Source organism: Nannobrachium achirus (assembly GCF_963921795.1).
Source record: "Nannobrachium achirus genome assembly, chromosome: 23".
In the NCBI taxonomy this organism is placed as follows: domain Eukaryota; kingdom Metazoa; phylum Chordata; class Actinopteri; order Myctophiformes; family Myctophidae; genus Nannobrachium; species Nannobrachium achirus.
In genome coordinates this window covers 51640069-51667568 of record NC_137830.1, presented here as the reverse complement: position 1 = coordinate 51667568, position 27500 = coordinate 51640069, and the positions used below count along the sequence as shown (strand labels likewise).

The 27500-nt window shown below is 44.4% G+C and overlaps 1 protein-coding gene across 1 annotated transcript in view; it reads right to left on the bottom strand.

Moving 5' to 3' along the window:
- cacna1c (calcium channel, voltage-dependent, L type, alpha 1C subunit) overlaps positions 1–27500 on the bottom strand; it is a gene marked incomplete at both ends in the record, with an annotated part of 341751 nt that overhangs the window by 10853 nt on the left and 303398 nt on the right. The window contains 11 exons of the mRNA XM_080754433.1: positions 6366–6392; positions 8631–9073; positions 10255–10395; positions 10763–10890; positions 15650–15751; positions 16020–16122; positions 16408–16504; positions 18826–18953; positions 21609–21774; positions 22622–22713; positions 24393–24458. Coding sequence (XP_080610559.1) covers positions 6366–6392; positions 8631–9073; positions 10255–10395; positions 10763–10890; positions 15650–15751; positions 16020–16122; positions 16408–16504; positions 18826–18953; positions 21609–21774; positions 22622–22713; positions 24393–24458 — 1493 coding nt within the window. The remainder of the gene's footprint in view (positions 1–6365; positions 6393–8630; positions 9074–10254; positions 10396–10762; positions 10891–15649; positions 15752–16019; positions 16123–16407; positions 16505–18825; positions 18954–21608; positions 21775–22621; positions 22714–24392; positions 24459–27500) is intronic.

Here is a 27500-nt window from a genome sequence, read left to right as displayed (position 1 = left end):
CTAGTTACTATAGAGTGTTATTTTCTGATAGTACTAGTTACTATAGAGTGTTATGTTCTGATAGCACTAGTTACTATAGCATGTTATGTTCTGATAGCACTAGTTACTATAGAGTGTTATGTTCTGATAGCACTAGTTACTATAGAGTGTTATGTTCTGATAGCACTAGTTACCATAGAATGTTATGTTCTGATAGCACTAGTTACTATAGAGTGTTATGTTCTGATAGCACTAGTTACTATAGAGTGTTATGTTCTGATAGCACTAGTTACTATAGAGTGTTATGTTCTGATAGTACTAGTTACTATAGAGTGTTATGTTCTGATAGCACTAGTTACTATAGCATGTTATGTTCTGATAGCACTAGTTACTATAGAGTGTTATGTTCTGATAGCACTAGTTACTATAGAGTGTTATGTTCTGATAGCACTAGTTACCATAGAATGTTATGTTCTGATAGTACTAGTTACTATAGAGTGTTATGTTCTGATAGTACTAGTTACTATAGAGTGTTATGTTCTGATAGTACTAGTTACTATAGAGTGTTATGTTCTGATAGTACTAGTTACTATAGAGTGTTATGTTCTGATAGTACTGGTTACTATAGAGTGTTATGTTCTGATAGTACTAGTTACTATAGAGTGTTATGTTCTGATAGTACTAGTTACTATAGAGTGTTATGTTCTGATAGTACTAGTTACTATAGAGTGTTATGTTCTGATAGTACTGGTTACTATAGAGTGTTATGTTCTGATAGTACTAGTTACTATAGAGTGTTATGTTCTGATAGTACTGGTTACTATAGAGTGTTATGTTCTGATAGTACTAGTTACTATAGAGTGTTATGTTCTGATAGTACTAGTTACTATAGAGTGTTATGTTCTGATAGTACTAGTTACTATAGAGTGTTATGTTCTGATAGTACTAGTTACTATAGAGTGTTATGTTCTGATAGTACTAGTTACTATAGAGTGTTATGTTCTGATAGTACTAGTTACTATAGAGTGTTATGTTCTGATAGTACTGGTTACTATAGAGTGTTATGTTCTGATAGTACTAGTTACTATAGAGTGTTATGTTCTGATAGCACTAGTTAATATAGAGTGTTATGTTCTGATAGTACTAGTTACTATAGAGTGTTTGATCCATATAAGGACTTCCTCCCTATCCCCTGTGAGGAGGAAAAAGCAGTTTCAGTTTTCCCTGAAGGTGACAACCTTCCTCCAATCAGCACAGAGAATGTGGGGGCCTTCCTCCAATCAGGATCGAGTGAAGGGCAGGCCTCACACGCTCCAATCCTGATTGGAGGAAGGCCCCCACATTCTCTATCATGATTGGAGGAAGGTCGTCACCTACTCACACACAGGGGGCGTAGGACCTTAGGGTGGAAGTCCTTATATGGACCAAACACTCTAAAGTAACTAGTAATATATTTGAATTAAATGAAATCACTTACACTACCTTTAATTGGATCATTTAACATCTGCAGATTCAGGACACATCTAAAATATGGTATTGTGTTCTAATACTGCTTATAATCACAGTGGTTCTCAACCTTTACAGAATCAGGACCCACTCTAAAAAGCGTTGGCGGCCCACCCATCTGATCACTTAAAGGCTGCCGTGTTGAGTGGTCAGACGGGTGGGCAGCGATTGTGTCGTGGCTGGGATCAATATAACTGATCAATATAACTGATCAATATAACTGATCAATAGAACTGACACAGTATTCCTATTCATTGGTAGTGAAAACATTTTAAAGTGGTTAAAGGTAAAAAATTACCATGTCATCTTTTACATAATACAATTTATTTTGTATATTGTTTTATTATAAATAAAATCTTAGCCAAAATCTTTGGATGGTCCTCATCCATCCCACAGGCTGAGAACCACTGACTTAAAGGAACGCTCCACCCACAAATATGTTGGACGTTTAGTCAGTTGGTGACATTAACTGTGAACGATGCAACAAGAAGCCCAGGAGATGCAGGCTGCATGGCCGGACGGTCACTCTCCCCGCCAGCCAACGCATTCTCACACCCCTTGCGTCAAACGGGTGACGAGTTGGGACAGATTTGACCAACGCCTCCCTCGTTTGACGATGATGATTTACAATTCTCTGCCCATAGGTATGCAACTCAAATGATGCCAGGTCGGCAGAAAAAGGAATTGGCACCGTGGCACCCTCCAGGGTGCCCAACGGGGTGCCCAACGGGGTGCCCAACAGGGCAACGTCTGTTGTTTTTAGAGGATGCGTCAATTCAATCAGCTTGGGCAGAACAACTGGGAGTGTTGAAAGATGGCGCAACAGGGGATTCCCATCGCGTCAACTGAGCGACACATTGCTCAGACTTTGTCCCACTGGTCACTTAGTATGATTTGAGAGTGAGAACGTTGAGTCAGCAGGTGGTGACGTGCGAGCCAACACAAACATCAATCACGAGGGCATCGATTATGAGGGCTTATTATTACCTTACAGGCCTACTACAAGAGCTGAGCCTTTGCATGAATTGTCCCCGATATTAACTTTTTGTTAAAAGGCTTAGTCATTCATGTCAGTAACGGAGCCCCAAAAGTCCTGCTGAAAACTGAGGGAACGGCTTAAAACATTCACTTTGTAGACGCCCCCAGAAACAAACCCTCAGGGTTCCTTTTAAGAGCATGTTTATCCCGACAGTTTATCTATAGGACTTTAGAGGGACTTGCGAAAAGCAAGTGCAAAACAGCACTGTAATCTCTCGAATCCTATTGAGATGCAGGTTTGTTGGCGTTCTGTGCAGCCTATGCATGTGGCGCTGGAGATTTGAACATAGAAATGTGGAGTTTTACAAGTCTGTGCCCAGGCAGGGGCCCATTGTCTCATAATCCGCTTATGGCCCCCCAGCAATGTATGGATGTACTAAAGAAAGATGCAGGGCGCGGAGATGGAAACAATGACCTAGAATCTAGGTCTATATGAAAGATTTGTGTGAAAAATGCACCAACTTCTTCAGTGATGCATCACATTGCAATAGAATTTTTTTTTAACACTTAGCTTCCAGCTAGCATGCCTAATAAATGATTCTAACAACTTTAATGAACTATATTTTTTTGGTTTTAATTTACTAATGTAGGACATTTTCCTGCAACTTCCGATGCCTTTACGGAAAAACTGAACAATTATTATGTTTTTCCCTCCAAAATGTTTAAGAGACTGGAGATAAGCACTCTGACACACTTTAGAAATTAAAACAACTCTCATCAACCTCCAAATACTCAGTTGTTATTCTCACAATGCCAACGACATTCTACACAGTGTGATTTTGTGGCGTAATGCAAAACTATTGTTAACCCCAGACTACAACTCTGGTACTACTATTACTGCTACTACTCTTCCAAACACTTGGTTGAGTGCTAGTATAGTACTAGAACTAGTACTACTAGAACTAGTACTAGTATAGTACTAGAACTAGTATACCTTTCAATCCATGAAAGCATCTGTGTCATTTTAGCTGTTACTATAGATCAGGAGTTCCCAAACCTTTTTGTCTCAGGTCACCCCATGAATATCTTTTTAATCTGAGGTACGCCTACATTATAATGTTCACTCCCAGCACCTTATATTTATAGCATATCATTGTTGTCGGTGGAAACCTTCTATGTCCAAATCCGTTCGTTTTGTATTTATCATCTATAAAATGTATTAAACTAGTGAAAACAGCCGATCTACAAGCACACAACGCCTCGCAAACGGCTGTTTTCACTAGTTTTGTGAGACAGAGGTTTCTGCCTGACAGTAATGACATTTTAGTGATTATGTTGCGAACAAAATGTTGAGATAACAGCCATTTTGGTTAGAACTGACTGAAAATAACTTTGTACTTCAAGTTTAAAATGACACTAAATATTTTTTCAAGTGTCCAAATAAATTCCAAATATTATGAAATGATCTCACGGCACCCCTGGACTGCCGTCGCGGCACCCCAAGGTGCCCCGTCACCCACTTTGAAAACCCCTGCTATAGTGTATATCGTCACTGTCGGGCAGAAACCTCGTCATCTCCAAGTTTCAAACGTATATCATGTTTTTTTTTGGGGGGGGGGGGGGGGGGTAAATGGTAAACAGGGACGTGCTGGCCATGTCGGCCTTCGTTCCATTTTGGGGGCTGGGCGGCCAACAAAGTAAATCGTCACTGTCGGGCTCGAAGTTTCAAATTTATATTTTTTTGAAGCAAAGCCCTGCTTCATCATACAAGGCTGTTGCACAAAAGTAGTGAAAACAGCAGATCTACAAGCACACAACGCCTCGCGGTGCGAGGCATTGTGTGCTTGTAGATCAGCTGTTTTCACTAGTTTAAATCATTTTTAAAATGGTTTTGGACATACAAGGTTTCCACCCAACAACGACGAAATATAACTCATGTACAGTAATCGGCCCACTGGCTTGTCACTTGTCATGATCTGAAACGGCAAATCTTTGAGTAGCAGCAGCGCTATAGAGAGATCTCTCTCTATAGCGCGCAATGAGGGCCTCTACAACTCTTTTTCCCGGGCTGAATCAGGGGCCCAGCACGTCCCTGATGTTAAAGCCCTACTTTATCATACAAGAGTGTCGCACAAAAGAAGTGAAAATAGCTGATCTACAAGCGCACAGCGTCTCGTAGTAGATCGGCTATTTTCCCTTTTGAATCTACAATTTAAAAAAAGAAGGCTTTTGGACATACAAGGTTTCCATCCAGCAACAACCATATACAGCAACATGATTTGAAAAATAATAATTTCAATCAAAAATGTAGTTTTACAGTAAAATAAACAAAGCAGGTTTGGTCAGCTCAGCTCGTGGCTGGACTCACTCACTCATCTGTGTCAGCTTCCCCCCGTTCACTTCCATTAGAAGTGAAGCGCACAAAGTCCAACGCGCGCCACGAATAGCGTCGGTTTTCGGCAGTGACAAACCACGAATGCGAGCCAACACCGCTGGGACAGCCATTTAGCTTGCGTTTTATCTTTGCCTGGTTAATAAACCAGACCGAACACAAAATGGTAAATGGTATACCGGTATTTATATAGCGCTTTTATCCAAAGCGCTTTACATAGATTGTGCATTACATTCACCCATTCACGCACACATTCATACACCGGTGGCGGAGGAAACCATGCAAGGCACCAACCTGCTCACCGGGAGCAACTAGGGGTTCAGAGTCTTGCTCAAGGACTCTTCGACATTAACTCAGGGGGAGCCCGGATTCGAACTGGGAACCCTTCGGGAACCCTTCGTGCTCTAATAGCGGTTTCTCTACCCCTGAGCTATGCCGCAACAACACCCCCTGGCGGTAGTGGTGTTGTAGTACGGTCTGGAACCGATCCATTGAGATTCTATTTCCTCAACCAGCTTCAAGGGTTGGCCAATCAGGGTTGTATGCTTGGGGGCACGTGGTTTGGGGCTCGCGTCACTAGGCTTTGTCCCGCCCCCCAGAAATGAAAGCTCTTCCTGAAATCCCAGACTCTCTTCCCAAAACGAAGTGTGTGATAAGAGGCTTGCAATGCCAGGCAAGCTTTATCTGTCAGTGAGCCGACATCGCAACGCAAGTCACAGCTGGAGAACAAGCACCGTGCCGCCATGGGGAATGGAATGCGCCTGAAGCCAACGGCTCGCGTTTCAGATGCTTTGGCTGAAGCAGCATGTGTGAGTCCAACAGCCTCTGATAGAGCAGGTAGAGTCAAGGTGCAGCAGTCAGTTTAGTTATGTGTGTGGTGGAGATGGACAGTACGCTATCGCTATAGCAACTAAAGCAGCATGGTGCATAGCAACCCGGTGTTAGTGAAGCAGGAAAGAAACTCCAGGACTGGTGATGGTAGGAATCACATCATGGTTAGATATGGGGCTTTTAAGCCGTGACATCATTTTGTAGGCAGAGGAGAACTCTGCCCCCAGAGCATTTTCTGTCCCTCGCTATTTCAACAGATCCGAGACAAAAATAACGACTAAAGTATAATTCTAACACTTTCCTTTCAACAACAAAGAGAAGAAAAATGTGTAAATAGTAAAAATTGTAAAAAGATTCACGGAAACTGGGGGCAGAAATTCTCCTCTGCCTACAAAATGATGTCATACTTAACAGCCCCATAGTTACTGTAGGTGGCGCACTCTCTCTCACACGCACACGCACACGCACACACACACACACACGCACACGCACACGCACACGCGCGCGCTTCTCTCTTGAATACAACACGCGCTCCCCTTAAACACACACTCGTTCACTTGTTATTCCTCCATTCAATTTTCACAACACACACTCGTTCCTGCACTCGTTGTGCTCATCAACTCACAGATCATCTCTCTCTCTCTCTCCCTCTCCCTCTCTCTCTCTCATGGTAACATACCGCATGAAGGCCTCAAAAAAACACGTCCTGCTCGCCACCAGACAACAAAAGAAAGGAAAAGAAAGAGGAAGAAAGGAAGAAGAAAATGAACGAAAGGAAAAAAAACTTAAAAAAATAGATTCTGATCAAGCTGAGACACTCAGGAGCAAACAGAGAGAGAAGAGAAAACAAGTGGAGAGAACTACAGTGTACTATATATATATACTGTACTATAGCGTCCAACAGTACTGTACTATACTGTAGTCAGTCCACTGTAATGTGCTATACTGTACTGTACTGTACTGTACAGTACTGTACTATACTGTAGTCAGTCCACTGTAATGTGCTATACTGTACTGTACTGTACTGTACTGTACTGTACTGTACTGTACTGTACTATAATGCACTATAGTGCACTGTTATGCAATATACCATATAGCACATCACAGTGCACTATAGTGTATTGTACTGTACAGCACTGTACTGTACTCTGGTGCACTGTAATAAACTGATTACTATTTCTATGCATTTGATGTATTGATGTATTACCTTGCTTACTGCAAGTCGCTCTGGATTAAGAGTGTCTCCTAAATGCCTAAAATCGTAGATTGTAATACACTATAGTGTACAGTACTGTACTCTACAACACTATAGTACATTTCAGTGCACTGTAACATACTATTGTGTACTGTAATAGAGTGTTCCAAAATGAGGGGGTTCGGAGCCAATCATAGACTTTTTTATTTTAAAATGATCTCGAATATGTAATGGAGACTGATAAGTCAATATGAACTTAATTATGCACTGGAGACTGTTATGATGTCAATATGAACTTAAATATGCATTGTAGAGACTGTTATGATGTTAATATGAACTGATATATGCATCGGAGACTGTTATGATGTAAACACGTTGCGCACAATGAACACGCGCAGCGCGCACGGTGCAAATCGAAAAGCAAGTGAATTAAAAGGGGATTATTAATACTGCCCTACAAAGACAAAGTGCAGTAACTACATTTTTGGGCACACGCACACCAACTTAATTGTGTATCCTAAAGGTCAAATTAGCCTTTGTGATTTTGGGACACACACAATTACCTCAAGAACAGATATACAGTACAATCATTGTAATATCACTTATATGTTGATATCTTGTTTGACTGACCAGTTGGAACACTTTTAAACCAACATTTCAGTTCATTTCTGTTCATAGTTACTGCACTCTAGCTTTGGAGGGCAGTATAGATGGCATTCAAAGTGTTAAAGGTGATACACCATGAATTTTCACTTTTCCTATTTTAAAACCTTTTTTTGGGGTCCCACTAGCACCTTCTATCCTCACAAAGTCCCATTTCTGACCATTGTGTCTTTCTCTGTTTTTGGGAAGGCGGAGGTTAAAAGCTTTCCACAGGTTCTCAGAACAGGCTGTCCTGATTTGCACACTCTACTTGCATTTGCCCTCTGCGCCCTTCAGGTCCAAACCAGAAGAAGCAAGCTGTCAAAATCCCATATTAAATAACCTGCCACAAATGCATGTCCAAGAAGTAAACAATCTACTAATGTCAGATTAACATACACAAGTGTACTAGTTATATTTTCAAATTAGGTGCTTCTGAATTGTTCGAGTGTGTTTGTGTCAGTGTAATCCATGCTGTTTGTGCGCTGTGTGTGTCTGTTGACAACGCCTAACCCCATATGAAGAGGCTTATTATAGATCATATTTCCTGGGGGGGGGGGGGTACAGTTCCGGCAAGAATTTCAAAGCACTTTCAGCCCTGTCCAGGATCTCGGAGGCTGGGGTGCATCAGAACAGAACTGTGCCACCCCCCCTCAGGCCAATTTGGTATTGCAGCTGAAAATCCTCTGAGAGCCATTCAAAAATGAGAGGGGCTCTCTATTCAAGAGTGGTAATTTAGCCTCAAACCTTTTGAAAAACGTTTTTGGGACATAAACAATATGATATAAATACTTTTTTAAATGCATGGTGTATCACCTTTAATATGAACTGAAATATGCTTTGGAGACTGTTATGATGTTAATATGATCTGAAATATGCATTATAGAGACTGTTATGATGATAATATGATCTGAAATATGCATTATAGAGACTGTTATGATGTTAATATGATCTGAATTATGCCCATGAGAGACTGCTATGCCACATATCACATAGGGTAATGGGGAGGGTCCGGTGCAGACCACCCAGATAGATAGATAGATAGATAGATAGATAGATAGATAGATAGATAGATAGATAGATAGATAGATCGATCCACCCACTGACCTCTTGGGAGGGAAGCACCAGGCGGAGCGCGGCAGCAGGGCGGGTGTGAGCGGCGGCCGGTCCGTCTGTCCGTCCACGGTGCTGACGGACGGGCTGGGGAAGCGGCCGGTGCCCCCTCCTCCTCCTCCCCCACCGGCGCCGCCCCCCTGCCCCCCCACCACCACCATGCCAGTGTTGTTGGCATTGTTGATGTTGGCATTGGAGCCAGAGGAGGAGCCGGAGGACGGCGTGAAGGTGGTGGAGTCCATCAGCTTCTGGTGGGAGGGGCTGCCCAGCTCCCCCCCCTCGTCGCACGTTGTTGGCGACCCCTTCTGGCTGACGTGCAGCGGCCGCTGCGTGGCGAAGGACTGCGGGAAGGACGCCGTCGTGGCCACGCCTCCGCCGCTCCGCCCGTCGCTCTGGTTGTAGTAGTTGACGTGGTTCCCGAACATGCCGCCCGCTCGCTGCGCGGGTGGGTGGGGGCGGAGGGAGGGAGGGAGGGAGGGAGGGAGAGAGAGAGAGAGAGAGAAAGAGAGAGAGAGAGCGATATGGTTCACAGAAACACCTTAATTTCAATAAACTGATGAAATGACTGACTAACCCATACAGATCCAGAATTAAACTTGTGGTATCTTTGACATCCAAACTCGCACATTGAGTTGGTTATGTGTCTATGACAGGTACAGTATACCACAAATAGCACACAATAAAACTAAAATGCTCCCGTCGTAATGTATATCAAACCATCACTCATAATATCACATCTTCATTTAGATGTATACATTTTAATTGCGACCATAGGTCACAGTTAACTATGAAAACCTGCACGTATCTCTGTCTGTAGGTCACGCCTGACACTGTGGTTACCCTGAGACATCACAGGTTGTCACTCTGACATCATCCTCTGCCTCTGACATCACTGTGATGTCAGAGGAACCACTCTTAACAGAATGGGTTTGCCGCTCTGACATCACGCTCTGACTTCACTGTGATGGCACGCTAACAGAATCCCTTTTATGCCCATACTTTTATGCCCATATATGGAGTTCCCTGATGTCATCAATATTAAGCCCGTATCTAACAGGACTTCATATGGGAATGTCCGTATATGGAGGCCACATCGGACACATACCACACTAACAGAATCCATATATGGCCACGACAGAAGGCCAAGACAGGATCTCCATGTATGGACATAAAAGGGTATGATGTCAGATGTCATAGACATCATAGGACTTTCACACAACGAATAACCGAGTAAGCATGTTTGGGCTCTCACAGCATATCTCCATATACAGTACATGGATCTCCATATATGGGTACCAGGGGTCTCCATATATGGGTAACTGGTCCGATGTACATCACTGGCCAGATGGCAAAGAATTGTCGCATGTCACCCTGAGGCGTCTTACTAGTGTATTTGATTCAATGTATTTTTAAATATTTATTTTATTATGTCGCTGATCTACTTATTGAACTTATTGAACTAGCACACAAGGTTTTTCTGTGTGTGCGTGTGCGTGCGTGCGTGCGTGCGTGCGTGCGTGCGTGCGTGTGTGTGCGTGTGTGTGTGTGTGTGTGTGTGTGTGTGTGTGTGTGCGTGTGCGTGTGTGCGTGTGTGTGTGTGTGCGTGCGTGCGTGAGACCTTCACTCTGAAGATATCGTCCTCAGACGCAGCAGAGACAGTCTCCTTCAGGCCCTTGTCCATGTCCTCCTCCACCGTCAGGTCCCCAGAGATCGCCCTCCGGATCTCTGGACCGATGTCATGGAGGGTCCGCAGGCCTGCCTGACAGGACACAAGAAAAGCCATATGTTTACACGTACTGTACTTGTGTGTGTGTGTGTGTGAGTTTGTCTAGCTATACTTATGGGGACTAAACACATGTTCACACAGTCACCTGCAGGGGACCTCTGACAGTGTGGGGACACAATAGTAGGTCCCCACAAAGGTTAGGTTTAGGGTTAGGGTTAGGGTTAGGGTTAGGTTTAGGTTTAGGGATAGAGTTTAGGGTAAGGCCACAGGACTTGCATAAAAATGAATGGAAGTCTATGTAATGTCCCCACAAGTGATGTAAATATATAGTGCGCGTGCGCGCGTGCGTGAGTGCGTGCGTGCGTGCGTGCGTGCGTGTGTGGATGTGACGTGTGTGTACCTGCAGAGAGAGGGCAGTCTTCGGGGGCACCTTGGCTACCAGACCCTGTTCCTTCCTCTTCTTAAACTTGCGGAAATATTCCTGTATGAGGAAAGTGGCGTAGAACTTCCCTACAGTCACCTCGTCATCTGCGGGGACACATAATGCAGTATAATATATACTGTACATACTGTATAATACATACATACACAGGCTAGGGCATTCAACAAATATTCGAATATTCGAATATCAAAGTCACTATTCGACGTTGTTCACCGAAGTTTTTTTTCTTTATTGTTTTCTCTTTAAAAAATATAAGCTTGGCTAGATAGTAAGTCATAAGAATGAGTTGTCAATGCCCCTGGTGGATGAATTTGTTAATGCTCTATACCAGGGGTTCTCATTTTATCAAACCTTTTTAGGCTGTGACCCTCAAAATAAACATATTTGAACTGGGGACCCCCACCCTGACAAGCACTTGGAATTGTAGGTATTAATGTGACTCAGTTCCACAGATAAATATTGTGAAAATAGCAATGCGAAGCGTTGTGAGCATGTAGATCAGCTATTTTCACAATGTTCGCCTCTTATTTGACAGTTTGGCCAGTCCTGTCGAATATTCGACTATTCGAATACTTTGAGATCGAATAATTCGAATACTAAAAATCACTATTGGTGGCGCGCCGTCTTAGGCGGCGATGAACCCCGTGACGCCCTGCCGAGCGAGCGAGTCGCCGGGCGGAGCGGTGTGAACGTCGCCTAAGACGACTCTGCGCAGTTACAGAGTTATGTGCCGTTATGGATAGAATAGTAAATATTAAGCCCCCCAAGTTCGCATGGTCCAAGTTAAAACCAAGAAAAAAAAAAAAAGTTGGCTAGCTGCCTGGTTAGCTCACTGTGTAGCGAGGGTTAGCAGGTAATCTAACAGCCCGGGTTTGATTCCCGCTGAGGGAACGATCAGTAAATTATTACTTAAGCGATTTCTTGGTTTTTTCATGAATCTGTTGTCATTGTACACACACACACACATACATACATACACAGTCTCATAAATCATGTTTTAGGGTGAGCATTCAACACAACTGCCAATCAAAGTGACTGTACTGGCCAATCACAGCACGTTTTTTCCGGGACTTGGCAAAACACATAACAGCATAACATCTGTTTAGCAGGCTACGGCGACTTGTGTGGGACAACCAAGGGACGGATGTGTGTAACAACTAATAACAGATTCATGAAAAAAAAAACAGACAAATTGCTTAAGTAGCAATAGGCTCATGCACTCCACTCTATGCTATGAAGTCTGCTGGGGAACCTGGACGACAGGGGCATTTCTGCCTAATAGACCACATGGACAGTCATTTTGGGATCAATATAAGTAGGAAAATCAGCCTAGATGTTAACTCATACTCTGCGATCCCCGTCGAAACCGTTGATTTCCTGCTGTACCTCTCTGCGATGCCCGTCGTTCCCGGAAATTTAATTAGCTTTAATCATTATGAAACAATTAAAAGTATGATCGCTGTATATGGCCGCTTCGGAGTCTTAGGCCCACCCCCTAACTGTATCCTGCCGTATTTCCGGTCTGGACCGGATCTAGCTTTCCGTATCCGGTCTGAGCCTGGGCCATAGTCCCGCCTCCGTTGGTTTACATTGTAACAGAAGAGAAAGCTACTCGGCGATGGAACACACAAAATGGAATGATCCCCGCACATATCGTGCGTTTTGTGCGCGAACGTGTCCACGTGTTACCATAGCGCACAGCTGGCTTTTTTCAATGTTTTTTCATGTAAACACTGGCGGATAAGCAGGGATACAGCGTGGCAACGGATATGTCTATTTCAATGGGGTTTTTTTTATTCGAAAGCTGTCACCGAGTGACGAGTCTACACGTCTACTAGATGAGTCGCGCACAGATTGTGCACGATGCGTGCGCGTGCCCACGTTAAAAGGTAAGGACAATTTGGCAGCTGCTTACTACAGCTATGTTTAAAATGGCAGCAAAATTGTTATTTAGTGCGGAGTTGTCCTTTAAGACAGTCTGTGGTCCAGCAGGTTAAATCTAATCTAACCCCTAAATCAGGGTTCCCCAATAGGCGGCCCGCGGGCCATTTGCGGCCCGCGGGGGGCTACTGTCTGGCCCCCACCAAAACCAGTAATAATGGTGGTATAAGAGCACCAACAACACTAGTATATCGTCGTTGTCGGGTGGAAACCTCGTATCTCCAAGTTTCAAATTTGTACGTTCTTTCGCAAAGTAAAGCCCTGCTTCATCGTACAAGGCCGTTTCACAAAAATAGTGAAAACAGCAGATCTACAAGTGTGCTTGTAGATCGGCTGTTTTCAATAATGATTAAATCATTTTTAATTAAAATGATAAATGCAAAACTAACCGTTTTGAACATACAAGGTTTTCACCCGACAACGATGATATCTGAACTGTCGCTGGAGTAGCGGGAACGCCACCGTTGCCCTCCACAACGTTGTGGCCCTCGGCTTGGTACCCTAGACATAATTCGGCCCTTGGGGAAAACTAATTGGGGAACCCTGCCCTAAATGTTTGACTTTTCTTGCCTATAATGACAAGCCCAAGAATAGAGAAGCCAGGTTGAGAGCGGTTAAATGTGTTCTTATGAGGTTAATGACTGTATAATAGGCTCTCATTCCCGTGACAACATGGGAATGAGGCCATGATGAGATGGTGAGGCCATGTTGTTGGGAACGAGGTCAACGCAACGCAACGCAACGCAACGCAACGCAACGCGGTCGATGGTGAACTTATAGGTGGAAAGTATATTTAACCTGCTAAAGTACTGTTCTCACGTAAGTACAATGTTGAGGTACTTTTACTTTACTGGAGTATTTCCAACTTTCAATACTTTTACTTCTACTCCACTACATCTCTGAGGCAAATATTAAAGCAATAAGCCACAAGAGGCGAGTGGTTACCGGGGTATATAGGTTGTGCCAAATGTAGTTCTAAGAGCGGCCATTTCTTGGGTCAACACAGCCTGTACACAGGTGTTCTGATTAGACTATAACATTAGTTCTATGCAATCAAACAATTGAAACACCTGTGTTTTGACCCAAGAAATGGCCGCTAAGGACTACAATTGCGTCACCGCTGGCACACACTATACACCGGCTGAGAGGCGTTGGGAAACACGAGGCGTCAGCCGAGTGTTTCCGACCCTCTCAGCCGGTATATACTACCCCGGTAACCACAAGCCTCGCGTGGCTTATTGCTTTTCTAAAACGGTCACAATATTGCAACATGAAAATCATAGCATTCCATTATTTAAAGAAAAAAGTACACTTCTCCGCCACCAGGAAGAGACATTTCCTTGTTTACCAGCCACATCCAGGAACAGAACTTACGGAAGCCAGTGTGTGTTTATAAAGTCACGTCATTCTTTTTGCCAACAAATAGGGAAACAACACTTATGTGTTAGACCAGTCTCATGTTAAGAACCATATTCGATCCATACACATGTTTATTTTCATCCAGATTTAGCTGCTATGTGGGTGAACATCACATCAAAAACGCTAGCATAGCAACCTAAACTAACAGCCGAGTGGTGCCTGGAGAATAGAGGGCGCTTGTTGCCTTTACAAGCCCCGCCCGGAGCCATTCAGTCACTGTCCTATGCATGCGAGCGGTGCTTAGAAACACCCGCACGGCAGGATTGGAGAGAAAATCAAACGCTCGCTTCTCTAGTTCAGCCTCACGGCACAGTGGAAAGAAATAACGCACCTGGCTTTGATATAAACTGATTCAAGGTGTGGGTTACAGTCTCATATACCACGGCAACCAGCCAATCAAAATCCAGGAATGGAACTAGCCGTTTTAGAATGTACTTTTTACTCCACTACAATTGTTTTAAAACTTAACTTGTACTAGTTACTTTGTAGATTTGGATTTATTAGTACAAAACACACTGTTCATCTATTCAAAAACAGAAGATCTACATTTCTACAAGTCCACACACCTTGGAAGGTCCAGATACGTCCCTGAGTAACGGACATACTGTACGCATACTGTACGTGAAGTAAATGTGTTGGAAAGTTATTTTCTACCACTGCAAAGCGAGGATCAGTGGGCTTATTGGTTCCCTGGATGACTGGGGAGGAGAAGCTTGTTTTTAGGCCTAGAATCATAAAATTATTGAATGCTTTAACCAGTGAAAAATAGCAGATATACAAGCTCACTGCGCGGTACCGAGTGCCACGCTGGGGGCTTGTATATCTGCTATTTTTGAAAAATCGTGAAAATTAGAATTTTGACCCGACTCTATAAGTGTCTTTTGAATCCTTCTAAGATTTTTTGAAAAAACAATGTTTCTATGTCAGCAATCTGGCCAGCCATTGTCAAAGAAAAGGTCCTTTTCACTTAACTGGAGCTCGTCTGTTCTTGAGAGACCACTATGTCAGTGGTTCTCAAACCTTTTCATGTGAAGGACCACCAAACTGATATGTATTTGGCTAGCCGCATCTCAAAATATTTAGTTCCAGGGACCACCCAGAAGCAAATTCTGAGTTACAAATGTTCCCTTTGAAAATACATATATTCAAAGATTTGCACACATTTTCACGTCTTTTTCAAAAATAGCAGATCTACAAGCTCGCAGCGTGGCACTCGGTGCCGCGCTGTGAGCTTGTATATCTGCTATTTTTCACCGGTTAAAGCATTCAATAATTCTAGGCCCTAAATGGGTTAGGGTTAGGTTAACTGAACATCCTTAAACCACTGAGAGAGTGGCGTTTTCGGCGGTTGAAAACGCAACAAAGTGAGACCACCTTACAGGGTGGAAATCTTTGAGAACGCAACAAAACGTTCACGTTTTCTCTAGAGACTGTAATGGAGTAAATGTGTCCTCAGTTGGTAGATTGTTTGTTGTAACACGATACCTCCAGCAGGTGGCACCACTTGATCCAACAGCTTCATGCTGGTTCTCTTCCAGATTTTCTTCACGATGGCTCGAAGCTCCTCATTGGCCTGTTCAAGGTTACCTATGTACACACACACACACACACACACACACACACACACACACACACACACACACACACACACACACACTTTTACTGGATCTCTTCTCCACTAGTGCCTCCCTAAAGTTTTTTATTTGTTGACGGAATTGTCAATATTTGTATTTCTTTTTTATTTGGTTTTCGTCAGTGAAAAAAGGACAAGCGACGAAGACTTTTCGTTATGTTTTAGTCGACAAAATGAACACAGTGAGTCCAGGAATGTGTGTGCGTTTCTGCATCATCTTACCATCAGTCTTGATGCGTAGAGCCGTTCTGACCAGTGCAAACAGCGTGGCGTTGAACATGACCGTCCCGTCACTGTTCAGGGGCATGTTCATGGACACCAGGCGCTGTACACACACACGCACACACACACACACACACACACACACACACACACACACACACACACACACACACACACACACACACACACACGCGTTACAAATGCGATGTTTTAGGCATTTAGCAGATGCTCTTATCCACAGTGACTTCTTACAACTGCGATATCGCACGCACGCACGCACGCACGCACGCACGCACGCACGCACGCACGCACGCACGCACGCACCACACACAGTAAATGGATCATCAGCTAACCGCTAACATCATAGTGGAAACACATAATCAGTTACCTTGCAGGCCACTCTGTGTGGACAGAGTTTACCGAAGCCGAGAGGAGGTTGAATCCTCCGCAACAACGTCACCACATCCAGATGTTTGATCCTCCCTCTGGGAACACGCACGCACGCACGCACGCACGCACGCACGCACGCACGCACGCACGCACGCACGCACGCACGCACGCACGCACGCACGCACGCACGCACGCACACACACACACACACACACACACACACACACACACACACACACACACACACACACACACACACACACACACACACACACACACACACACACACACACACACACACACACACAATTCAATTTGAATTCAAAGGAGCTTTATTGGCATGAGAAAACATAGGTTTACATTGCCAAAGCAATTAACCCTTTAAGTGCCTATCCCGAACATGTTCGGGATATTCGGGATCAAAAACTATTTTTTATTTGCTATTTTACTTACCCCGAGCTGCTTGGAGCAACGTGGGTGGTCCCGGCTCGCCCAGCGCTCACCAACGAGAGACGCTAGATGCTCCGACGATTTATTCCATTGAAAATGGTTTAAAATAAAGTTTAGAGCCCCCCAAAAAAACCCTCGGTACCGGTACCGGGACGTATTCCAGGGTGCCTATCCCGAACATGTCCGGGATATTTAATAAAATGAATTATTTAATCGGAGGCCTCAACGAAGCCCCGGTCTAGACGTCCATCCATGCCCGGGAAAGAGAAAGTTTTTTGCGGCTGAAATAGCTTTAGATCGGGCTTCTAAATGGGTTAGCATTTTGGCTACGTGTCAGCTATCTTCCTCCTCTAGTCACCCATAGCATTGACTGGAGTGAAAACACAAGCCAGTTGGGAGAGGGTCGACGAAAGCTATAAAGAAGGTCTATGGAGAAATTTCTGGCACTCTAGCGCCCCTTGTGGCCGGATGGCACTGTATGAGTTAAGTGTCAAAATATAATAACAGTTGAAATACAGTTCCGACTGCTAGGAACCCTGGTGTGGTCCTGGACGTCGCATCATACGTAGGATCAAACCCTTCCTCACCCAGGAGGCAGCCCAGCTCCCCATCCAGACATCTGTCATATCAAAACTCCACTACTCTAAAGCCCTTTGCACACAGGACAGTTGCGTTTCTTCCGTTCGCTGTGTGAGTAAAACGCATTGGATTTGGTGTGCAAGGCTGTGTGGAATCGGCGCTGCGGATCCCAAAAGGATTCATAAAAGGAGTGATGAGTTTTTCACCGCATGCGACAAGACGCACAAATCCAACTGGGTTCGATCAAGAAAAAAACGCACGGCCGCAGCCACTCGTCGCACGGCTAATTCGGATCCGGTGTGCATGAGGTCATAGAGAATAATTGTTTTCTTTTAAAAAAATGAAATTGTCCGTTTTATCCGTGCGGATAAACGCGCCTGTGTGCAAAGGGCTTTACTCTCTCCTCACTGGCCTCCCAGCATGTGCACTTAAGCCTCTCCGACAGATCCAGAATGCCGCAGCATGATTGGTCTTCAACCAGACACATTTTGTGCTTTCCGAAATGACTGCCCCTCTGCTATGCTGGGTCACATATAGACTGGATGTGATAGATTCTATAGATATATAGACTGTATGTGATAGATTCCATATATATATAGACTGTATGTGATAGATTATAGATATATAGACTGTATGTGATAGATTCCATATATATATAGACTGTATGTGATAGATTATAGATATATAGACTGTATGTGATAGATTCTATAGATATATAGACTGTATGTGATAGATCATAGATAAATAGACTGTATGTGATAGATTCCATATATATATAGACTGTATGTGATAGATTATAGATATATAGACTGTATGTGATAGATCATAGATATATAGACTGTATGTGATAGATTCCATATATATATAGACTGTATGTGATAGATCATAGATATATAGACTGTATGTGATAGATTCTATAGATATATAGACTGATAGATTCTATAGATATATAGACTGTATGTGATAGATTCTATAGATATATAGACTGTATGTGATAGATTCTATAGATATATAGACTGTATGTGATAGATCATAGATATATAGACTGTATGTGATAGATTCTATAGATATATAGACTGATAGATTCTATAGATATATAGACTGTATGTGATAGATTCTATAGATATATAGACTGTATGTGATAGATTCTATAGATATATAGACTGTATGTGATAGATTCTATAGATATATAGACTGATAGATTCTATAGATATATAGACTGGATGTGATAGATTCTATAGATATATAGACTGTATGTGATTGATTCTATAGATATATAGACTGGATGTGATAGATCATAGATATATAGACTGTACAGTATGTGATAGATTCCATATATATATAGACTGTATGTGATAGATTATAGACTGATAGCTTCCAGACTCACTTGGCCTCCGGGTCGTACTCGGCCCAGATCCTCTTGAACTCGTCCAGGTGATGCGGACCCAGGATGGACCAATCACGCGTCAGGTAGTCAAAGTTGTCCATGATGACGGCCACGAACAGGTTGATGATCTGAGAACAGAGCACACATGACCAGTGTTGGGCAATATTACTTAGGAGAGTAATCGTTACATATTACTTATTACTCCTGGGAAAAAGTAATAATATTATATTACTTATTACTTGGAATCAAGAGTAATATATAATATATTAAGTTATATTACTTTTTTTCTTTTTTCTTTTTTTTTTACCCCGCAAAAGAAAAGAGATGTAGGGTACAACGACACAATCTGTTTAGCCAGCTCCTTTTAGAACATAATCCAATGAATTTATTGGAAAAATAAGTCTCGAATCAGCCAAACAAGCTTTATTTGACAGCTGTGATCAGTGCATTTACAAGCCTGATACAAATTTAAAACTGTCAGTAATTTTGACCAGTTTTGACCACTAGTTTATTTTCCTTTCGAGTTGTTTTGAAGTTACAATACAGCTATATGCACTTATAATAATACTGTATCCCTCTGTCTGTCTCTGTGAGTCTCTCTCTCTCTCTCTCTCTCTCTCTCTCTCTCTCTCTCTCTCTCTCTCCATAGGGCAGTAAGATTTGGTCATAACAATGAAATTCATGGACTAGTAGGACAAACCGTAGTGCAGGCAGAAAAAGGTGAGTTTTTAGCTTAGATTTAAAAATGTCTAGAGAGTCAGCATCCCTGACAGCTTGAGGGGGAGCATTCCAGAGATGGGGGGCACAGTGAATGCTCTGCCCACAACGGTTACAACATTCCAGAGATGGGGGGCACAGTGAATGCTCTGCCCACAACTGTTACAACATTCCAGAGATGGGGGGCACAGTGAATGCTCTGCCCACAACGGTTACAACATTCCAGAGATGTGGGGCACAGTGAATGCTCTGCCCACAACTGTTACAACATTCCAGAGATGTGGGGCACAGTGAATGCTCTGCCCACAACTGTTACAACATTCCAGAGATGGGGGGCACAGTGAATGCTCTGCCCACAACTGTTACAACATTCCAGAGATGTGGGGCACAGTGAATGCTCTGCCCACAACTGTTACAACATTCCAGAGATGTGGGGCACAGTGAATGCTCTGCCCACAACGGTTACAACATTCCAGAGATGGGGGGCACAGTGAATGCTCTGCCCACAACTGTTACAACATTCCAGAGATGGGGGGCACAGTGAATGCTCTGCCCACAACGGTTACAACATTCCAGAGATGGGGGGCACAGTGAATGCTCTGCCCACAACTGTTACAACATTCCAGAGATGGGGGGCACAGTGAATGCTCTGCCCACAACGGTTACAACATTCCAGAGATGGGGGGCACAGTGAATGCTCTGCCCACAACTGTTACAACATTCCAGAGATGGGGGGCACAGTGAATGCTCTGCCCACAACGGTTACAACATTCCAGAGATGGGGGGCACAGTGAATGCTCTGCCCACAACTGTTACAACATTCCAGAGATGGGGGGCACAGTGAATGCTCTGCCCACAACTGTTACAACATTCCAGAGATGGGGGGCACAGTGAATGCTCTGCCCACAACTGTTACAACATTCCAGAGATGTGGGGCACAGTGAATGCTCTGCCCACAACTGTTACAACATTCCAGAGATGGGGGGCACAGTGAATGCTCTGCCCACAACTGTTACAACATTCCAGAGATGTGGGGCACAGTGAATGCTCTGCCCACAACTGTTACAACATTCCAGAGATGTGGGGCACAGTGAATGCTCTGCCCACAACGGTTACAACATTCCAGAGATGGGGGGCACAGTGAATGCTCTGCCCACAACTGTTACAACATTCCAGAGATGGGGGGCACAGTGAATGCTCTGCCCACAACGGTTACAACATTCCAGAGATGGGGGGCACAGTGAATGCTCTGCCCACAACTGTTACAACATTCCAGAGATGGGGGGCACAGTGAATGCTCTGCCCACAACGGTTACAACATTCCAGAGATGGGGGGCACAGTGAATGCTCTGCCCACAACTGTTACAACATTCCAGAGATGGGGGGCACAGTGAATGCTCTGCCCACAACGGTTACAACATTCCAGAGATGGGGGGCACAGTGAATGCTCTGCCCACAACTGTTACAACATTCCAGAGATGGGGGGCACAGTGAATGCTCTGCCCACAACTGTTACAACATTCCAGAGATGGGGGGCACAGTGAATGCTCTGCCCACAACGGTTACAACATTCCAGAGATGGGGGGCACAGTGAATGCTCTGCCCACAACGGTTACAACATTCCAGAGATGGGGGGCACAGTGAATGCTCTGCCCACAACGGTTACAACATTCCAGAGATGGGGGGCACAGTGAATGCTCTGCCCACAACGGTTACAACATTCCAGAGATGGGGGGCACAGTGAATGCTCTGCCCACAACTGTTACAACATTCCAGAGATGGGGGGCACAGTGAATGCTCTGCCCACAACGGTTACAACATTCCAGAGATGGGGGACACAGTGAATGCTCTGCCCACAACTGTTACAACATTCCAGAGATGTAGGGCACAGTGAATGCTCTGCCCACAACGGTTACTTTATTGGGTGTTGTGACCGTGAGCTGACCGGCATCCTTGGGACCGTAGTGGTCCCAGGATCTCTCTCTCTCTCTCTCTCTCTCTCTCTCTCTCTCTCTCTCTCTCTCTCTCTCTCTCTCTCTCTCTCTCTCTCTCTCTCTCTCTCTCACCAGGAAGGCACACAGCATGTAGAAGCTGACAAAGTAGATGATGGCGAACTGGCTCCCGCAGTCCTCGGTGGAGGGGTGGTTGTTCTCGTTGGTGGATCCCTTCTCGCACGGCCGCTGAGGCACGCAGTCCAGCATGATCTCCTGCCACGCCTCCCCTGTCGCACACCTGACGCGCACGCACACACACAATCACACAGTTCCCCCCAGAATAGGGATGCTAGCGGTTCAACTGGTTAAAGAAAGTTCCTATTGCACAAAAACCTGGCGGCCTCCCCCCCCCCCCCCCTTGTAGTAACTCTGAGGACCCCCTAGGGGTCCCGGACCCCCTGTTGAAGAGCATAAAGTATAGGTAAAGGGTCTTCAACAGGGGGTCCGGGACCCCTAAGGAGTCCTCACAGTTACTACAGGGGGTCCTCCAAATCTTTGTGTGATAAAAACTTTATATTAACCCCTTGCCATTTTATTTTTTATTTTAGGCAAAGGGGTTTGGTGTAGAGGGGGAAAAGAGTAGACAATGTACAGAGTGAAAGTAAGCCATTTACCATGAGAGGGAGTGGGTTGTTGGCTGATTTACCACTGTTTCAGGGTTCAACCCAAAACAAACAAACAAACCCACAACCTCGAATGGTAAATTGCATTTTGACCACTTCTACCATATAAATGAAAGAAAACACAGTTGTAACTTGCAAGGATCTTTAGTTACAATCATTGTTTCAGTGGGCGGGGTCCATGAGCCAACTCAAGGTTGTTGACTGATTTACCACTGTTTTAAGCCAATCAGAATCCAGTATTTGAACATGTGACCACAAAAAGTGGTAGAAGGTCAAGTTTATTAAGTATTGACGGTTCAAGTGGTTCAATATGTGAAAACACAAATTGACACGAATTTAAAATACAATGATGATTGTGCTGTCAAACGATGAAACTACAGTACATGGAATCAATGAAAGGGTTGTGGGGGTCCCTGCCTCATCTCTTTCTCAACTAAGGGGTCCTTGGCCTGGTTTTGGTACCTGAAGAGCAGCAGCACGGCCTGTGGGAACGTCTGGAAGTTGTTGTTCCGGTTGATGTGCGTCTTGTCCATCAACGCTATCTTACCAAACATCTGCACAGGGAGGGAGGAAGTGGTCATAGTGAAACAGGATATGCACACGGGACTCAAGGAAGGAAGGAAGGAAGGAAGGAAGGAAGGAAGGAAGGGAAGCTAGAAAGGAAGGAAGGAAAGGAGACAGGAGAGAGAAGACAGGCAGTGACCGCCCTCGTGGCTTTCACCAATCAGAACGAGAGACCAGCCGTTTCACCCAATCAAAACAGTTCACCCCCCACTCAGGACCACCAATCCAGAACAAGGATATTGTTTTGTTTAAAGGTAAAATATGTATGCGATAACGTCTTGCTGCGCGGTCATTATGGCTTATATGGACACGACGGGCTGATAATTATCCCACAACCTTAATTAGAATCGCCCCAAAAATAGTGTGTATGTTTGTCCGTTTGTCCGTCTGTAACTCCACGTTCAGCAGTTGTTCAATTGTCTAAAAAACATAATACAAAAATCAATAACGCATGTACCTTGCCCAACATCAACTTTATCACCTTCAGATGTGTCTCTACTTCTCATAATCCCCAAATGTTTAAAATATTTTCCCAAATTTTGGCCTGTAGGCGGCTGTCCTGTGATGCGATTTACATCACAAATGGGCGTCACCAAGCAGGGCACTCCCAGTCCGGGGGCACTTCCAGAGAGAGCAACATCACAGTCTGTCTGCTTCACACCAAGGGGGACTAACAGGCACACACACAAAGGGGCCAGGCCCCCGCAGGGGGCTGTAGGCTAGTTATTATTTTTAATGTATCAGCCTGAAGTGTCCATATAAGCCATAATGACCAAGCAGCAAAACGTTATAGCACTTTTTTCCCAGCTAATAAATAAAATTAATAATTTGACTCAAAACTAAAAACAAAACGAAGTATTTCCTTGTTTACAGACGGCTGAAAGTGCGTCCCCCTGAGCGCAACACGGTCGCCTTGGAAAACAAGGAAGTGCTGATCAAATAGAATCCATTTTCTGTTACTACGTCGTCTATTTCTCGCCTCAAATGTTTTTAAAAACATTCTTGAGAGCAACGTTTAGTTGTAAATGTCGCTGTGTGTTTGTTTACATGGCTGCCATGTTGGACCAAATCCATGCAGTGCAGCCTGAATACAGCAGCTGCTCTGAGCCGTTGATTAGGCAGCGGTGAATTATAGAGCGGAGCGGTCATTATTTATACGCCTATAATTCACTGCTGATTTCAGTGCTCGACCAATCAGAATCAAGCATTCAACCAAGCCGGGTAATACATTGCGATAGCAGTCATTGCTATGCACTACAGTTCAGTCAGTAAATAGAGCAGAAAATATATTTTCTATTAGAGATAAAGACATGGAGGGACCCCTAAAAACTATATAGCAATGACCAGCATATACAGTAAACCTTTTTTTCTCACTTACACCAGAAACAGAACAGTGTGAGAGAGAGAGAGAGAGAGAGAGAGAGAGAGAGAGAAACATAAACCACAGCCAGTCGGACAAAGAGAAACAGAACACAAACTAGAAATAGGAGGAGGAAGATCAGGAGAGACGCAGATCAGGACGGACGGACGGACGGACGGACAGAAGCCCTCCAACGACAGGGAGACGTCAGACGGACACACGGGACGAGCGGCGAGACGCTAGGCTAGAGGGAGAGAGACACAGAGAGACACAGGGAGGGAGGGAGAGAGAGAGAGGAGGGTAGCTTACCTGCATGCCGATGACTGCATATATGAAGAATAGCATCACTATAAGCAGAGCCACGTATGGCAGAGCCTGAGGAGAAGAGAGACGAGTCAGTAACACATATTAGCCCACACCCTCTGCTCCAAGGCCCACGGCTCCGTTCACTTCCATTCACTCCCACTCAATTAACCCATTTAGGCCCGTGTCCAAATGCATATCATTTTGAGGGTCCTTCACATGAAAGGTTTTGAGAACCACTGACATAGTGGTCTCTCAAGAACAGACTAACTGAGCTCCAGTTAAGTGAAAAGGACCTTTTCTTTGACGATGGCTGGCCAGATTGCTGACATAGAAACATAGGTTTTTCAAAAACATCTTAGAAGGATTCAAAAGACACTTATAGAATCGGGTCAAAATTCAAATTTCCACGATTTTTCAAAAATAGCAGATCTACAAGCTCGCAGCGCGGCACTCGGTGCCGCGCTGTGAGCTTGTATATCTGCTATTTGTCACTGGTTAAAGCATAAAATAATGATACACAAAATGTACCCATTCTAAATGGGTTAAACAACATTAATTAGGACCCTTAATTGAAAAGGCAAATTAACTTTGTTCATAACACAAACAAAAAGAAAACAATTATCCTTCCAGCGATTGGGGGGATTTGTTAGTAACGAGTTTAATTCTCGACAACTGCGGCGAGACCAACTCTCACACGGAGAAACGCTTTTGATTTAATCCAATTAAATGTTTTACCAATTAAATCGACTTTGCGTGGAGACGGTGTGAAGTGAAAGTGAACCGAAGTGCCGACCGAGAGGGCAGCACGGCACCAAAAGAAACAAGCAGGAACTAAAATCATCTGACTTCACTTGGTTGTACAACACTCTGCGTTAAAGACAAACCGCTCTCTGAGCTTATAGCCAGCAGGACAGCGCCTACATGAAGACCTCTAGACCAGGGGTTTTCAAAGTGGGTGACGGGGCACCTTGGGGTGCCGCGACGGCAGTCCAGGGGTGCCGCGAGATCATTTGATAATATTTGGAATTATATAGTTTATAGTTTTGTATGTCCAAAACCATTCGTTTTGTATTTATCATCTATAAAATGTACTAAACTAGTGAAAACAGCCGATCTACGCGAGGCGTTGTGTGCTTGTAGATCGGCTGTTTTCACTAGTTTTGTGCGACAGAGGTTTCTGCCTGACAGTAATGATGTTTTAGTGATTATGTCGCGAGGAAAACGTTGAGATAATGGCCATTTTGGTTAGAACTGACTGAAAATAACTGTGTACTTCAAGTTTAAAATGATATTTGTCCAAATAAATTCCAAATATTATCAAATGATCTCGCGACACCCCTGGACTGCCGTTGCGGCACCCCAGGGTGCCCCGTCACCCACTCTGAGAACCAGTGATCTAGACGACACCTCCTTGTTGTTCTTCATGACCTGTTGGTACGGAACAGAACTGGGCTGCTGGCTACAGCTTTTACTCTTGTGTTTTGGGAGACCGCAGGGCCAGCTCATGATAAATGGCACGTACCGTACGTGGGCTGAACAGAAATGTGATGAAACAAACATTAAAAAAATAACAATACTAATATTGTAGGCCAGGGTTCCCCAATATGCGGCCCGCGGGCCATTTGCGGCCCGCCGGGGGCTACTGTCTGGCCCCCACCAACCCCAGTAATAATGGTGGTATAAGAGCAGCAACAACACTAGTATATCATCGTTGTCGGGTGGAAACCTTGTATCTCCAAATGTGTACGTTCTTTCACAAAGTAAAGCCCTGCTTCATCATTCAAGGCCATCTCACAAAAGTAGTGAAAACAGCCGATCTGCTTGTAGATCTGCTGTTTTCACTAGTTTAAATCATTTTTAAAATGATAAATGCAAAACAAACGGTTTTGGACATACACGATTTTCACCCGACAACGACGATAGCTGAACTGTCGCTGGAGTAGCGGGAACGCCACCGTCGTCCCCTGCAATGTTGTGGCCCTCGGCTTGGTACCCTAGACATGATTCAATGTTGTGGCCCTCGGCTTGGTACCCTAGACATAATTCAATGTTGTGGCCCTCGGCTTGGTACCCTAGACATAATTCAATGTTGTGGCCCTCGGCTTGGTACCCTAGACATAATTCAATGTTGTGGCCCTCGGCTTGGTACCCTGGACATAATTCAATGTTGTGGCCCTCGGCTTGGTACCCTAGACATGATTCAATGTTGTGGCCCTCGGCTTGGTACCCTAGTAGACATGATTCAATGCTGTGGCCCTCGGCTTGGTACCCTAGACATAATTCAATGTTGTGGCCCTCGGCTTGGTACCCTAGACATGATTCAATGTTGTGGCCCTCGGCTTGGTACCCTAGACATGATTCAATGTTGTGGCCCTCGGCTTGGTACCCTAGACATGATTCAATGTTGTGGCCCTCGGCTTGGTACCCTAGACATAATTCGGCCCTTGGGGAAAACTAATTGGGGAACCCTGTTGTAGGCTGTAGGCTTTTTTTACTCTCTCTCTCTCTCTCTCTCTCTCTCTCTCTCTCTCTCTCTCTCTCTCTCTCTCTCTCTCTCTCTCTCTCTCTCTCTCTCTCTCTCTCTCTCTCTCTCTCTCCTCAACGCGTGAAGTCTCCAGACATTTCTGTTCTCCTGACAGTGAGGGTTAGGGTTAGGGTTAGGGTAGGTCAGTGTCTGGTCTGACAGTGAGGTCTACCAGCAACTCAACCTCAAACGCAACAGTTGGAGTCCAGGTTCTTGGTGAGATCCTGCTTCCGTTTTAATGCACAACATGTGTTTTTGTTTAGTTTTGAACGAGCTGGTCTTTGCCGACGACAACGATGTAATGGTGGTCGCGTTCAAGAAGTGCAGCATGGTTTTTTGTGTGACCTTCACACACGCACGCACACACACGCGCACACACCAGCTGAAACCAATAAAACGGTGAGCATGAGCTGGCCCTGTTCAAACAACACAAGAGAGAGAGGGGCTCATTTTATTTTTGTCCAAACACATTCTATCAAATGATTTCTCTTTTTGGTGGAGTGCCGTTCGTCGGATACGTCTATCGTCTTAACTCTCTAGAAGGGGGGGATGGGTGTTCTTCAGGGTTAGGGTCAGGGGTTGGAGAG